The 14,081-nt window shown below is 45.3% G+C and overlaps 1 protein-coding gene across 2 annotated transcripts in view; it reads left to right on the forward strand.

Moving 5' to 3' along the window:
* The window catches only part of TTF1 (transcription termination factor 1), a 154,005-nt gene that overhangs the window by 39,428 nt on the left and 100,496 nt on the right, over positions 1–14,081 (forward strand). For both annotated transcript variants that reach the window (XM_063936765.1, XM_063936764.1), the window contains exons 7-8: positions 4,785–4,863; positions 9,936–10,066. In XM_063936765.1, coding sequence (XP_063792835.1) covers positions 4,785–4,863; positions 9,936–10,066 — 210 coding nt within the window. The remainder of the gene's footprint in view (positions 1–4,784; positions 4,864–9,935; positions 10,067–14,081) is intronic.

The raw sequence follows: 14,081 nt of genomic DNA on the forward strand, positions 1-14,081 counted from the left end.
GGGGACAGACAGATAGAGGGAGGGGGGTGGGGCGATGTAAGCCAGAGCTTACTGGAGTGCCAGTGCAGTTTCAGATTTTTACTGTCACTATGTAAAATCCACAACTGTTCATAATGATCCCTTGTAGGACTGTGAGAGGTGCTGACTGTGTAGTTTGAAGGAGAGGAAGGAGTCAATGATAACTCCAAAACAGCACACTTGGGGGCTAGAGGAGATAGTTGTGCCATCAATAGATAATGAAATTGTTGAAGGTGAGGTTATGCGGGAAGGTGAGAAGATGATCAGTCTTAGACATGTTAAGTTTAAGAAAGTGCTGGGACATTCAAGAAGAGATAGCAGAGAGACAGTTGGAGATACAGTATGAGTGAGGGGAGAGTTCAGTGAAGTAAAGGTAGAGTTGAGTATCATCAGATGAGATTGTAAGTCGAAAGAGCGAATGAACTCACCTAAAGAGGACGTATAGAGAGAGAAAAGGAGAGGTCCAAGAACATAACTCTGGGGGACATCTGCTGTTAGGGGAGGTACGGGAGAGGAGACAGAGAAGGAGTGGTCAGAGAGGTAAGATAACATCCAGGAGAGAGGGCAGTATCACGCAGACCAATGGAGTGAAGGATTTGCAGGAGGAGAGGGTAGTCCATAGTTTCATAAACAGCAGGTATGCGGTTAGCATACCGCTCTTCGGGATCCTGGCAGTCAATACTGACGCATGGATCTCGACAGGGTCACCATACTGCCGCCGGTAAACCGGCGAGGTAGGTGATTCCCCCTGTATGGGTGTCTACGACACCCATAGAGGGAGACTAGAACCTGTGGCAAGTGTAGCTCGCCACCGAGTCCGCAAGGGGTGTCGGCATTCTTCCCCTCGGGATGCCGATGTCAGGATTACGTACTGAACCTGTACAGCAGAGAGATCAAGGAGAATAAGCAGAGAGTAGTGGCCCTTGGATTTGGCAGCGTGGAAGTCATTGCAGACTTTAGGGAGGCCAGTTTCAGTGGAGTGAATAGGTCCGGAAGCCAGACTGAAATGGGTCAAGTAGGGAGCGGTAGGTAGTTTGGAGTCAAAAGGGAGGAGAGCGATGGGTCGGTAGTTGGAGAGAGTGTTAGGATCAAGGGTAGGTTTTTTAAGAATAGGGGATACAGAGGTGTGCTTGAAGGCAGAGAGGATGAGAGGGAGAGATTGTGGGCACGATGGAAACAGGTAGAAGGAGAGAGGTAGGGGATAGGGTCTAGTGGAGATTTTGAGGAAGTGGGGGATTACGACTGGTTGAGGGCCATTACTTGTTCTCCAGATACTTGGAAAAAGAATCAGAGTTGGGGAGATGGATGGGGAGGGGTGGTCAGGGAAAGGAGAGGGCAGGTTGTTGAAGGTCTGTTGGGATGAACATATGGCGTTAATTTAGGTGGCAAAGTCAAGGGCAGAGAGTGAAGACGGGAGTCAGGGTGGGGGTTTACAGAATAGGGAGTTGACAGCGGCAAATATACTGCGGGGGTTCGAAGACTGGGAGGAGATGAGGTTCTGGAAGTATGACTGTTCAGAGAGGGGAAAGGCAGCGCTGTAGGATGAGAGCATAAATTTTAAATGGAGGTAATCTGCTTTAGAGCGTGATTTCCTCCACTGTCACTCGGCGGTACGTGAACATTTTTTCAGATATTTGGTGAATTTTGAATGCGAGGGTGAATAGTGGTCGCTGGAGTCAAGATAAGAAGGGAGGCATTGTATAAGGAAGTGGCTTGTTCAGGACAGGAGAGAGAAAATAGGAGAGCAATGTGAATCAAGCAGGGATGATAAGAACACATAGCCTCAATGTTACACTTAGTGATGTTAACCTTAGGAGGTAGATATGGAGAAGCAGAGGGGGATAAGTTAAAAGAGAGCATGTGATGGGCAGAGAGGAGATGCAGGGAATTTGAGAAGTCAGAAATATATCAAGGGTGAGTGAAGAGTGAACACCAGATCCGCTCACATGGAAGGTCCATTGGGAGAGACAAAGCGATTATGTGAGGTTAAGGAGTTTAGAGGGGGAGGAATCGGTGGGGGTATAATTTAGTTTGTTGAGATCACCTAAAATAATGGAGGGAATGTCTGAACAGAGAAAATGAGGATGCCAGGAAGCAAAGTGATCAAGGAATTTGATGGGAATGCCAGGGGGATGGTAAATGACAGCTACTCGAAAGTGACCTGGTTTGAAGAGGCGAATAGCATAGACCTCATATGTAGAGAATGTAAGGAAAGGTTCTGGGGGAAGTTGGTAGGAGTAACCAGATAACCTTAACACCACCAAGACTCTGTGGTGTTCCAATCCATCTGTCTTCTGTTCCATAGCTTTTAGAGGCTTTGGTCGACCATGCCTCATTTGGTTGTCTTTATACAATTTTCTGTTTTGTCATGTATTACCATGTCTGTGTATATTTATTTATTTTTCTTCATTTTTTTTTTTTTTGCTCCATTTTCAATAAAATAGAAAAAAAAATATATGATGATGATAATAACAATAATAGTCATTATAACATTTACTTGGGGTACTGACGGTATTGCTCAATTTCCAACTGATATTAGGTTTGTATTTGGAGAAGTATAAGGAGCCTTGTGTTGTCAGTGATATCGAGCAGCTTCTACCATTTATTTAATAGCATTTTAGGTGGAGATACGTGTACTAAAAATGATGGTCTGTTTGTGACGATTGATCGCCTTTTTGATATGGAACGTGCTACTCTATGAAATTGGCTTTAAGTTGTCTTGCCCAATTACTCAATCTCTCACTCTCATCAGGCACTGTCCCTTCTGCCTTCAAGCATGCACTTGTCTCCCCTATTCTTGAAAAAACCTACCCTTGATCCAACCAATCTCTCCAACTACCGACCCATCTCTCTTGCCTCCAAACTCCTTGAGCGTATTGTCTACAACCGCCTCACTGCTTGACCCTTTCCAGTCTGGTTTCCGTCCTCAGCACTCCACTGAAACTGCCCTCATGAAAGTCTGCAATGACCTCCTTGCAGCTAAATCCAGGGGCCACTACTCTCTGCTTATTCTCCTTGACCTCTCTGCTGCTTTTGACACTGTAGACCACCCTCTCCTCCTGCAAATCCTTTACTCCCTTGGCTTGCATGATACTGCTCTCTACTGGCTGTCCTCCTGCCTTTCTGACCGTTCCTTCTCTGTCTCCTCTCATGACTCCACCCCCCCCCCCCCCCCCCCCACTTCCTCTACCAGTAGGTATCCCCCAAGGTTCTGTTCTTGGGCCTCTCCTTTTCTCTCTCTACACATGCTCATTAGGTGAGCTCATTAGCTCTTTTGACTTAAAATATCATCTCTACGCTGACAATACTCAAATCTACCTTTCCTCCCCTGCCCTCCTCACTCGTATCTCCAACTGTCTCTCTGCTATCTCCTCCTGGATGTCCCAGCGCTTTCTTAAACTTAACATGTCTAAGACTGAGCTGATCATCTTCCCTCCCTCCGCAATACCTCACCTCCCACAATTTAATTATCCATTGATGGCACAACTATCTCCTCTAGACCCCAAGTGCGATATCTTGAAATAATCCTTGACTCCTCCTTCAAACCACACATTCAGTACCTCTCAAAAACCTGCTATTTCCATCTCAAAAACATCTCCAGGATCAGACCCTTTCTCACTCAGGATGCTACTAAGACCCTCATCCACTCACTGGTGATCTCCAGATTGTACTACTGCAATCTCCTCCTATCTGGCCTCCCTCAAAAATGCCTCTCTCCACTTCAATGTATCCTCAATGCTGCTGCCCGTCTCATCTTCCTCACCAAACGTACTACATCCACATCCCCTCTCTTGCAGGACCTTAACTGGCTACCCTTCCCATTCAGAATCCAATTCAAGCTTCTCACACTCACCTACAAAGCCCTCTCCCACTTTTCTCCCTCTTACATCTCTGACCTGACCTCTCTTTGCATTCCCACCCATCCTCTTTGCTCTGCTAATGCACGCCATCTCTCCTGCCAACTGATTACCTCCTCCCACTCCATCCTACAAGATTTTGCACGTGCTGCTCCCTATCTCTGGAATGCTCTACCTCTCCCCATCCGACTCTCCACCTCTCTACAAAACTTCAAATGGGCTCTCAAGACCCTCTTCTTCACCAAACCCTGTTAGCACCTCATCTTTTAGATTGTAAGCTCGCAAGAGCAGGGACTTCTTTCCTCATGTGCCTTTCCTTTTCTTACTTACACTATCTTATACTCCATACTCCCTTTGATGGCACCTAACCCCGGGTTTTCTATACCTGTCCTAGGGTGTAATATGGTTTGCTGGCGGTCGGGGTCCCGGCGACCAGCATATCGGCACAGGAATCCCGACCGCCGGCATACCGACAGCTGGGCAAGTTCAAATGAGCCCCTTGCGGGCACGGTGGCGCGCTAAGCGCACCACGCTATCTATTCTCCCTCCAGGGGGGTCGTAGACCCCAAAGAGGGAGAAAAGATGTCGGTATGCCAGCAGTCGGGATTCCGGCGCCGGTATGGTGGTCGCCGGGAGCCCGGCCGCCGGCAACCTGAAGACCACCCCTGTCCTTTGTCTTGTACTGTAAGTGCTGTTTTCTTGTTTGCTCATTTGATTATGTACTGTGTAATGGGCACTGCGGATCCCTTGTGGCGCCATATAAATAAAGGATAATAATCATCATCATCTTTATTTAAAAAAAAACATTTTATTTTTTTTTAAAGAAAAAAAGAATATTTCTCAGACACTGTACATAAAATTAAATCTGTCTCTAATCAATACGATTTGCTTGTCTTGCATATTTTACAGCTAAAGGCGTGTATCACACTATAGGAGAAATTTGCCACCGAGGGCCAAAGATATATGATTCATCTGGTTCTAAAGGACGGTTAGTAATTTACTGTAAACACTGATGTAACTGGCTCCTAGTGAATAGTGGCCAGGGATTTCACTGGTTCCTACTGAATGGAGGCTGTATTTCCAGTCATACCGGTTTAGTTGGCAGAATGGCCACTTTACCTGAATTCAGTGTTTTAGCACTTGCATATCAGTTCTTTTTGAAAATGTAATGTTCTCAGGCATACATTGGAGGATACAGTGTGTGGTACAGGAAGCTTGGGCACTTCATTAGCAAAAACCTCAGGTGGACATCCTTTTGCTTTGGTTGCCTGCTGTGTTGGGTCCTCTGGGGAGCTCTTGAACCTTGGGAACTTCCTCCCTGGTGAGCCTTCCTGCTTAGCAAGTCCGTCAGAGTAAATACAGCGGCCATTTTCTGCAAGCAGCTGCCAGCAGCTCCTACCTCTCCCAATCTGCTCTCTCATCTGCCCGGAAGTAGAGGTGAAGCGCATTTAATGTGGTGGGTTTTCTATGGGCTCTTGTATGTCTCTGACCTGTGTCTTCTGTACCTCAGCGTCATCATGGGTTGTGCAGTTGCAACTGTCCTATCCACCTCTTCCCTCATTTCTGGGGAGTACATCCAGGGCTATCCTGCAGGCCATATAGTAGCAACTTTGTTTGCCTGTTCCAGATGTCACTTTAAGCTACTTTGTGTCCATTCCAGGGATAGATGCCCTTTGCATGTCATGTGAGGTAAGGGCATCTTGATACCACACTTACCAGCATGTGAACTCCTTGAGATGGTGGAGCCAGTGTGGGCCAAGTTTATGGCTCAGGCTACTATAGAGGTCTGGGGAGGGGGGGGGGGGGGGGGTGGACTGCCCTCCCAAATTGTAATTCTACTATGGAGCTCTTGCAACTCATCATCCTCCAGGAAAATCATTAAACACCAGCTCCTACTGAGGTCTCCAACTAGTCTGTTTTGCCCTTTACTTCTTTGGCACCAGAGGACTCAAATGGTTCTCATGGCAAGCATGGTCAGTGCAGGGTCTTCTGCAACTGTTCCCTTCTTTAGGGAGGGTTATGACTGCTGCCACCTCTTCTAGATCATGGAAGTGGTAACTGCCTGTGCTTCTTCAGGCCCAGGAAAAGTCACGCTCTTCCTTGTCTTCGTACCAAAGAGAAAGGTTAGGTGGCAGAGGGCAGTCATCCTGGGGTTTCTTTCTGTCCTGGTGTGGATTCTTCTGGGAAGCTGGGAGTTGAGTATCTTGCGTGTACTGTTTAGAAATCAGGGATAACAAGGATTTAGAGATTTCAGACACTTTGCTGTTTAAATACAAAATTACACACTTTCTTTACCATCATCCACAGTCAGGGGTTTGCTTACTGGAGAGTAGGCCAGACCTCATCAAAAAATTCAGGTATTATGCATATTGCAGTACCTTTTTCCCCAGTGAGATTATTGCAAAATGAGATCGACACCAGCCCCCCCGCCAAAAAAATAATTTAAAAGAATGGTTCTACCATGTTTCACTAAACCTCCACCACTCATATTCAGAAAACTGCTGCCTTACAGGGTAGCATGATTAGGAAAATTAAAACCTCCCTTAAAATGGTTAGACTTGGGTCAGTAAGGCCACGGAGAGTCGAAACAATTGGCTGAAGGCCTGGCTTCTGACAATGGATTTGCTGCAGTTTTTGGATCATTCATTTGTGGGTGTTACAGATTGAAGGGATTTTGAAGTGGAACAGGTCTCACCAGAACTTGACCAGTCCGTTATTCAGACTGTCTCATAGACTGTTTCTATCACTCTGTTGGTGGCTGATGGGTGAAAATCTCACCAGGGGCCCCAGTTCTCCATTTAGGATTAGACAATAATAATGACAGAAACCAGTCTGCAAGGCTCCCAATAAATGTGCTGGAATTAGAACATTCCATCCATGACCAACAGGGTAACAGACTTCATTAACAGGAAGTGGGGGCTGGGAGATTTCATCAGGAATGGGGTGGTTGGGGGGGCCTCCTTCCTTCCTTCCCTCTCTCCCTCTCTCCCTCCCTCCCTCCCTCCCGTGATCTTTCAGATTAGCTGGTTAACAGTTGGTGCAACCATATGCAAACATGATAGCATCTTGGTTGAACCACAAGGTGGAGGGTTTCTGCTCCCAGGTCAGGTGAAAGATCTGCAGGCTTTTCTTTGAAATTTCATCTGGTCTATCTATTCCTTCCAGTGGCAGTACTTCTGCGTTTTTCCAAAAAGCTTAAAAAGAGGGCCTTCTGGTGATTTTGTAGCACCGGACTAGCCCAGACAGTCTTGTTACACATCATCTACTAAATTGTAGAATCTACATCTACAAGCAAGGCAATTTTCACCACTAGTCTTTAATACTGTGGCTTCATACTCTTTAAATGTACAAGTTCCTCTGAACTGGTTTGAAAACCTTTCTGACAATAATTATCACATGGTTTGAAATATCTACAACATCTGGTGTGAAGCAAAGGAGTTTCCTATCTCTAATATTCACTTGGACTGATTGCTGCTGTTTCTGCAGTATGCACTGGAAGGGGGTATAAACCTGAGCTCTTACTATTTTAGTGTAAACTTTCTCTCTTGCATGTACAGCCTCCATACGTAACTCCAATAGCTCCATGGGATCTTATTCTGGTGCCCTGTAGATGCTCCTGCTAATACTGTGAAATAAATGATTCATGTCATGCTAATTTATAGTTAATAGAGTGTTTTATGTAGTGGGCAAATGCTAACAAAATACGACATTGCTCCTATTACGAGGTGTGCCTTCAATCCCTAGCTCTCTACACTGTGAGAAGGCTTAGGTGGTGAAGGCTATTACTTGTAAGCATTCCAGTGCACAGCACTGCCAACAGTGAATTTAGTGCACTGTCTCAGGCCATACAGATAGGGACATTATTGTGTATGTGCACTTTATGTACAGCGCACGAACTAACAGCGCATGGACACATGATTTGTGCTAGTATCCATACTACTGTTATATCGGGGCGTGATATTTGACTTTGAGCTTAGCCCTGACTTACCATATGACAGCTGTATTTAATCACCACAGCGGTCAGTAGTGCTAAGAAGGAGGTTACATACCTATCTAGGCAGTAACGGGGAATGAATTTAACCCTGTATGCCCACAAGATAGGGAATCATTATTAAACCTGTGAAATGTGTCCAATATTAGACTCTGCACATCATTAGTACACAGGGGAATGTGTAACTAGCCACATTACTACAATATTGCTACAGTGCCTTATTTTGCTACTTTATAATAGAGTGGGACTGAATACAATTGAATGCATTCCTTCAGCCCCTTATGATTATATGTGGGAAATAGACTATTGAATATAGTGGACAGCCAGAATACTATTAAGATAAGATTATATACTGTCCAATCTAACCGTTCAGTGACAAGATCAGGTTCCACATTTAAGATCAGTGACAGATCAACCCATAACTATAAAATTATGTACTGATAGAATACGGGAGTAGTGATTTCTGTCATCTCTAGGGGATCAAACGACAATCGAATTGGTGGCCGAAAGATACTATAAGACCACTTTCTAGTCACAGTAGATAGATTGATATTTGGATCTACCATTGACTAATAGCAGGAGTCACTACAGATATTCCAGCGCCAGATTTTAATATTTCATTTCTTATCTATTTCTATCTTTTAATATTTTGCTTTTTATTTGCTAGGTGGGGAGTCGATCACATTTATTCATAACTATTAAAAGTTAAGTTTTTAAGATCACTTTCTAGTTTATCGACTTAGTGCACCATAGTGCTACCTCTTTATTCTTTTTGGTACAATATACGCTTTCTAGGTAGCTGGTAGCACACCCCCTCTTCCAGACACACTCACAGTTTGAGATTACTATACTAGACGGGGGTTTTAGTCGTACGGTACCTGTTCGGAGACACCTGTCTTTGTCTACATAGCATTGCAGCACCACCCTCCATTGAAACCATTGGATTCGGTGGAGTTGAAGTTCCTTACCTAGGAGGTTGTCTACCTAGCTCCTCAGCTAGAAGGGTTTCAGAACTGGTGGCTCTATCTGATCGGGTCATTTTCTGTGCCGTTAGAACTATTCTTTCTTTTTAGCTGTAAGTGGTCTCCAGGTTCCATTTGAATCAGGACATTGTGATCCCCGCCTTGGACTGGGAGAGGTCTCTGGATGAAGAAGGCTCTCTTCAGTCTCTGGATGTTTTCAAGGTATTACGGATCAATATCTGTAGGACCCAGAACTTGCTGAGGAGAAATTACTTGTTGGCTCTTCACGATGATGACAAGAAAAGCTGGCCAGTTTCCAAACATACTGAGTGGATAATTTCTGTAATCTCTGAATGCTATGCTTACCTTGGGGGCTGGTCTGCCCATTCCTGAACCTGTAAAAGCGCATTCCACCAGCTAGGTGGGAGCCCCTAAGGCAACGCGGCATGGCACCTCTGGTCACCTGGCCTTTGGTGTACACCTTTACCAATTTGTACAGGTTTAATACTTTTGTGTCCAAAGACACCAGCTCTGGTTGTAACGTGCTGCACCTACAATTTCTGAGCATACCCTCCCTTTGAGACACCTTTGGTGTTTCCATTATCTCCCAATAGATCCCTGAGAAAATAGGATTTTTCTACTTTAAATCATTACCTCCTATCCCACTGTTTGTGCTTTTGTTCCTGCTTCCTTTTACGGTTATCCTTGTTCAGATTGTTCCCATTACAGAATGTTAATTTTTCCATCTCCCTCCCGTCTTGTATCTGAGGAGTGTCTGTTGGGGCTTTGTTAGACTAAACTGAAGTTCCCAAGTAGCCTATGGGATATACTGTATAGAGGTGGAGATTTCTTCCCAGGCCCCCTGCACCGCACTCTATACTCCTTAATGTTTCCACTGTCCCCCAATGGACTGTGAGAAAAGGATTTGATGTAAGTACAATAGTCCCATTATCTGTATTTTGCCAATGTCTTTGCTATATTTAGCCAGTTAATATTACTATTCATCAGTGTATGTGTATTTATTTACATATTTCATATTTTGTTTAAATGATTCCGCTTTTTAGTTTGCTTAGCCTACATTTGCTTACTGTAGTTTTTTTTTTTCAGATTCACAGATGAAGAGGTGAAAAAGTTGAAGGAAAGCTGGAATCTTCATGGAAACAAATGGACCATTGTTGGGGCTCTAGTTGGTCGAAATAATATTTCAGCTCAGTTAAAGGCTTCTCAACTCAGGCGGAGTAAGTGGTGTTCTTTCATAGGCCATTTCTGCCATGGCGAGAGAGAAATGTCTGACAGCTGTACGCTGTGAATGTGAGAATGTAATTACAACCACTCCTCCACCTTAATACTTTACCCCAGTCTTTGAGGCAGTGCTCTCTGAAGTCGGCAGAAGCTATAGAGGGTATGCGGTCATGTGACCGGTGCTCGTGATCCCGGCAGTCAGATCCTGAGCACTCTGAATGCCGATCCACAGGCTCTATTCCCACTTGTGGATGTCCACGACACCCATAGAGTGGGGAATAGAACCTGTGGTGAGAAACCAAGCCTGCTGCGTGGCGAGCGCAGCGAGCCCGCAAGGGTTTTTGTTACGCTCGTCCCCCTCCCCGCTGGCATTCTGCTGCAGGGATCCCGGGGTCGGTATGCTGACCTCCGGGATCCCAAGCGCCGGTCTCCCAGCCCCAACCCCTATATAGGCAACCTGAAACATACAGGAAGTATATATGGGATGTAGTTAATATCCCGGCGCACCGAATATGGACTTTAAGTACTGGGTTTAGGGTTAGGCTGCAGGAAAGGTGGGGGAAGGGGGGGTAGTTTGGGGCTGGTTGAGCACATTATACAATTATTTGTCAGACCATCTGTCCAATCTGACTGGTTGGAACGAAAATCTAGTACTGTATGGGAGCAAATGTTAATTGACTATTTGCTCCCAAATTTCAGAAACTGGACAAAACAGGTCATTCAGACATATTGGTTAAAATGTATTTAACCAATTTGTCTGAAAGACCGTTTTTGTCTGATTTCCAGTGTTTGGAAGCAAATAGATGATTGTAATTTGCTCCCATACATTACCAGATATTCACTCCAACCACTCAGATTGGACAGATGGTCTGACAGATAATTGTATAGTGTGTACTCAGTATTAGGGTTAAAATACTTAACGAAAATCCTTTGGGATTTTGAACATCGGGATGCCGCTGACGGATTCTGTGTGCAGTAATATCAATACCAATCTATTTGCAAAAATCGATCAGCTTTTCGGCCTCCCAGCATGCAACGTGCCCGTCCATATATCCCCGCCTCCCGATTCAGGCAAATCAGTTGTATTCCAAAGCTCAAGGCAGGAGCATCATAGCAAGCCCTAATCAGGCGAGAAGAACACACATGCACACCCTTCCGTACAAGAAGGAAGAAGTTAGTGGGTGGGATCCCTGTGGATACTGTCAACGGTAAGTTCTTACCATAACGTATATTTCTCCGGCAGGGTCCACAGGTTATCCAAAGGATAACAGTGGGATTTCCCAAAGCAATTTAGTGGTGGGGACGCTCCTGATTGGATAGGAGAATCCTTCGCCTGAATTCAGCGTCGTGAGAGGCAAAGGGATCCATGGCATAATGTCTAATGAATGTGTTAATGGAAGACCATGTGGCTGCCTTACATATCTGTTCTGCTGAAGCACCACGTTGTGCTGCCCATGATGGACCTACCTTACGAGTAGAGTGAGCAGAGACATTAGCCGGAACAGAGTGAGAACAGCTTGAGAATATGCTTCTAAAATCGTCATCTGAAGCCATCTTACCAGTGTCTGCCTCAGCATGCCATCCTCTCTTGTGAAATACATAGAGAATGAAGAGAGAATCTGTCTTTCTGATGGCACTGGTATGATCCACATAGATCCTTAAGGCACGGACCACGTCAAATGATGCATCTCCCGCAGAAAGGCCAGATACCTGAAAAGCCGGACATCAATTTCTTCATTAAGGTGGAACTTAGACACCACCTTAGGAAAATACCCAGATCTGGTTCTGAGAACTGCTTTATCTGGATAAAAAAATCAGAAATGGGAAACGACATGACAATGACCCTAAATCTGAAACTCTTCTAGCTGATGCCATAGCCAGTAGAAAGAGAACTTTAGCTGTCAACCATTTAAGATCCACTTTATTAAGTAGTTCAAATGGAGCAACTTGAAGGACTTTCAGGAGTAAACTTAAGTCCCAAGGCACTGTAGAAGGAACAAACGGAGGTTGAATGTGCAGCATTCCCTGGAAAAAGTGCGCACATCTTGTAGGTTAGCAATTTTCTTTTGGAGCCATACAGTCAATGCCGGCACTTGCACTCTCAAGGAAGCCACCTTCAAAGCTTTATCCATTCCTGCCTGAAGGAATGCCAAGACCCTGGAAACTCTGAAAGATTTAGGGTCCATTTTTCTTTCACTGCACCATTGAATATAGGTTTGCCATATTCGGTGATAAACGCAAGCTGAGGAAGGTTTCCTTGCTCTGAGCATTGTTTGAATTACCTGTTGTGAGAATCCTCTTCACTTCAGGATAGAGGTTCTAAGAGCCACGCCGTCAAAGACAGTCGATCCAGATGCCTGTGATAACAAGGACCCTGCATCAGTAGGTCTGGACATTGAGGGAGCAGAAGTGGAACATCCATTGACATTCTCTGCAGATCTGTGTACCAATGGCTTCTGGGCCAAGCCGGAGCTATTAGTATCACGGCACCCTTTCCTTGCTTTATCTTTCTCACCACCCTGGGTAATAGGGTGATGGGAGGAAACACATAAGCCAGATGAAAGTCCCATCTCACTGACAGGGCATCCACAAAGATCACTCTGGGATCCTATGTTCTTGACCCATATGCAAGCAATTTGTTGTTCAGACGGGACGCCATGAGATCTATCTCTGGCAACCCCTACTTGTTTACTAGAATCTGGAAGACCTCCGGGTGTAGAGCCCATTCGCTTGTCTGAATGGCGTGTCGACTGAGAAAGTCCACTTTCCAGTTTAGGACTCCCGGAACGAACACTGCGGACGAGGCTGGATGATGAAGTTCTGCCCACTTTAGTATGCGACTTACCTCCTCCATCGCTTTTCGGCTGCGAGTTCCTCCCTGATGGTTGAGGTACGCTACTGCCGTCACATTGTCCGAGCGGATCTGGACTGGTTTTCCCCAAAGAATGTATTTTACTTGAACCAGTGCCATGTATATGGCCCGAAGTTCCAATGCATTTATTGGCAGGCAACTTTCTTCCTTGGTCCATTGCCCCTGCAAACACAACCTTCCTGACACAGCTCCCCAGCCCTGGAGACTGGCATCTGTTGTCAGAATTTCCCAATCTGATATCCAAAAGGGTCTACCCTTGTCCAGATGGGGTGTCTATAGCCACCAGGCTAATGACCTTCTTACTTCTATCGTAAGTACCATAGTCTGTGTTTTTATCGTCTGACGCAACCCATTCCATTTGGCAAGAATCAGACGCCGCAGAGGCCTCGCGTGGAATTGTGCCTACTCCACCATGTCGAATGTTGACGCCATCAAACCCATCACCCGCATTGCTACCTGAATGGATACCATTTGACTGTGTAGCAAGTCCTGAATCCTTGACTGAACCTTGGATATCTTGTTCAGAGGTTAAATTATTCTCTGCAAATCTGAATCCAGTACAGCCCCCAAGTGAGTCATCCGCTGTGACGGGACTAGAGACGATTTTGCCTAATTGATGAGCCACCCGTGCCTCTGCAGACACGTTATTGTCTGTTGCAGATGACATAGGAGCATTTACTGCGACTGTGCCAGGATTAAAGGATCGTGGAGGTATAAAAAAATTCGTATCCCCTGCTGGCAGAGATAAACTGCCATTACCACCATAATCTTGGTAAATACTCTGGGTGCTGTGGCTAACCCAAAGGGTAGGGCCTGGAACTGAAAATGCTGTTGGAGGATAGCGAACCTGAGATAACACTGATGGGACAGTGCTATAGGAACATGTAGGTAAGCATCCTGTATATCCAGGGACACCATATAATCCCCTGGCTCCATGGCCAAAATGATAGAACGTAAAGTCTCCATGTGGAACCGAGGTACCCAAATGTATTTGTTCAGCAATTTGAGATTGAGAATGGGCTGAAATTACCCATTTGGCTTCTGAAATGGAGTAAAAACCCTGTCCTCGTTGTGCATGAGGAACTGGAATGACCACTCCTGACTGAAGCAATTTCTGAACTGCCTGTTGCAAAGCCCTG

This window comes from Pseudophryne corroboree, chromosome 8 (genome assembly GCF_028390025.1).
Source record: "Pseudophryne corroboree isolate aPseCor3 chromosome 8, aPseCor3.hap2, whole genome shotgun sequence".
NCBI lineage: Eukaryota > Metazoa > Chordata > Amphibia > Anura > Myobatrachidae > Pseudophryne > Pseudophryne corroboree.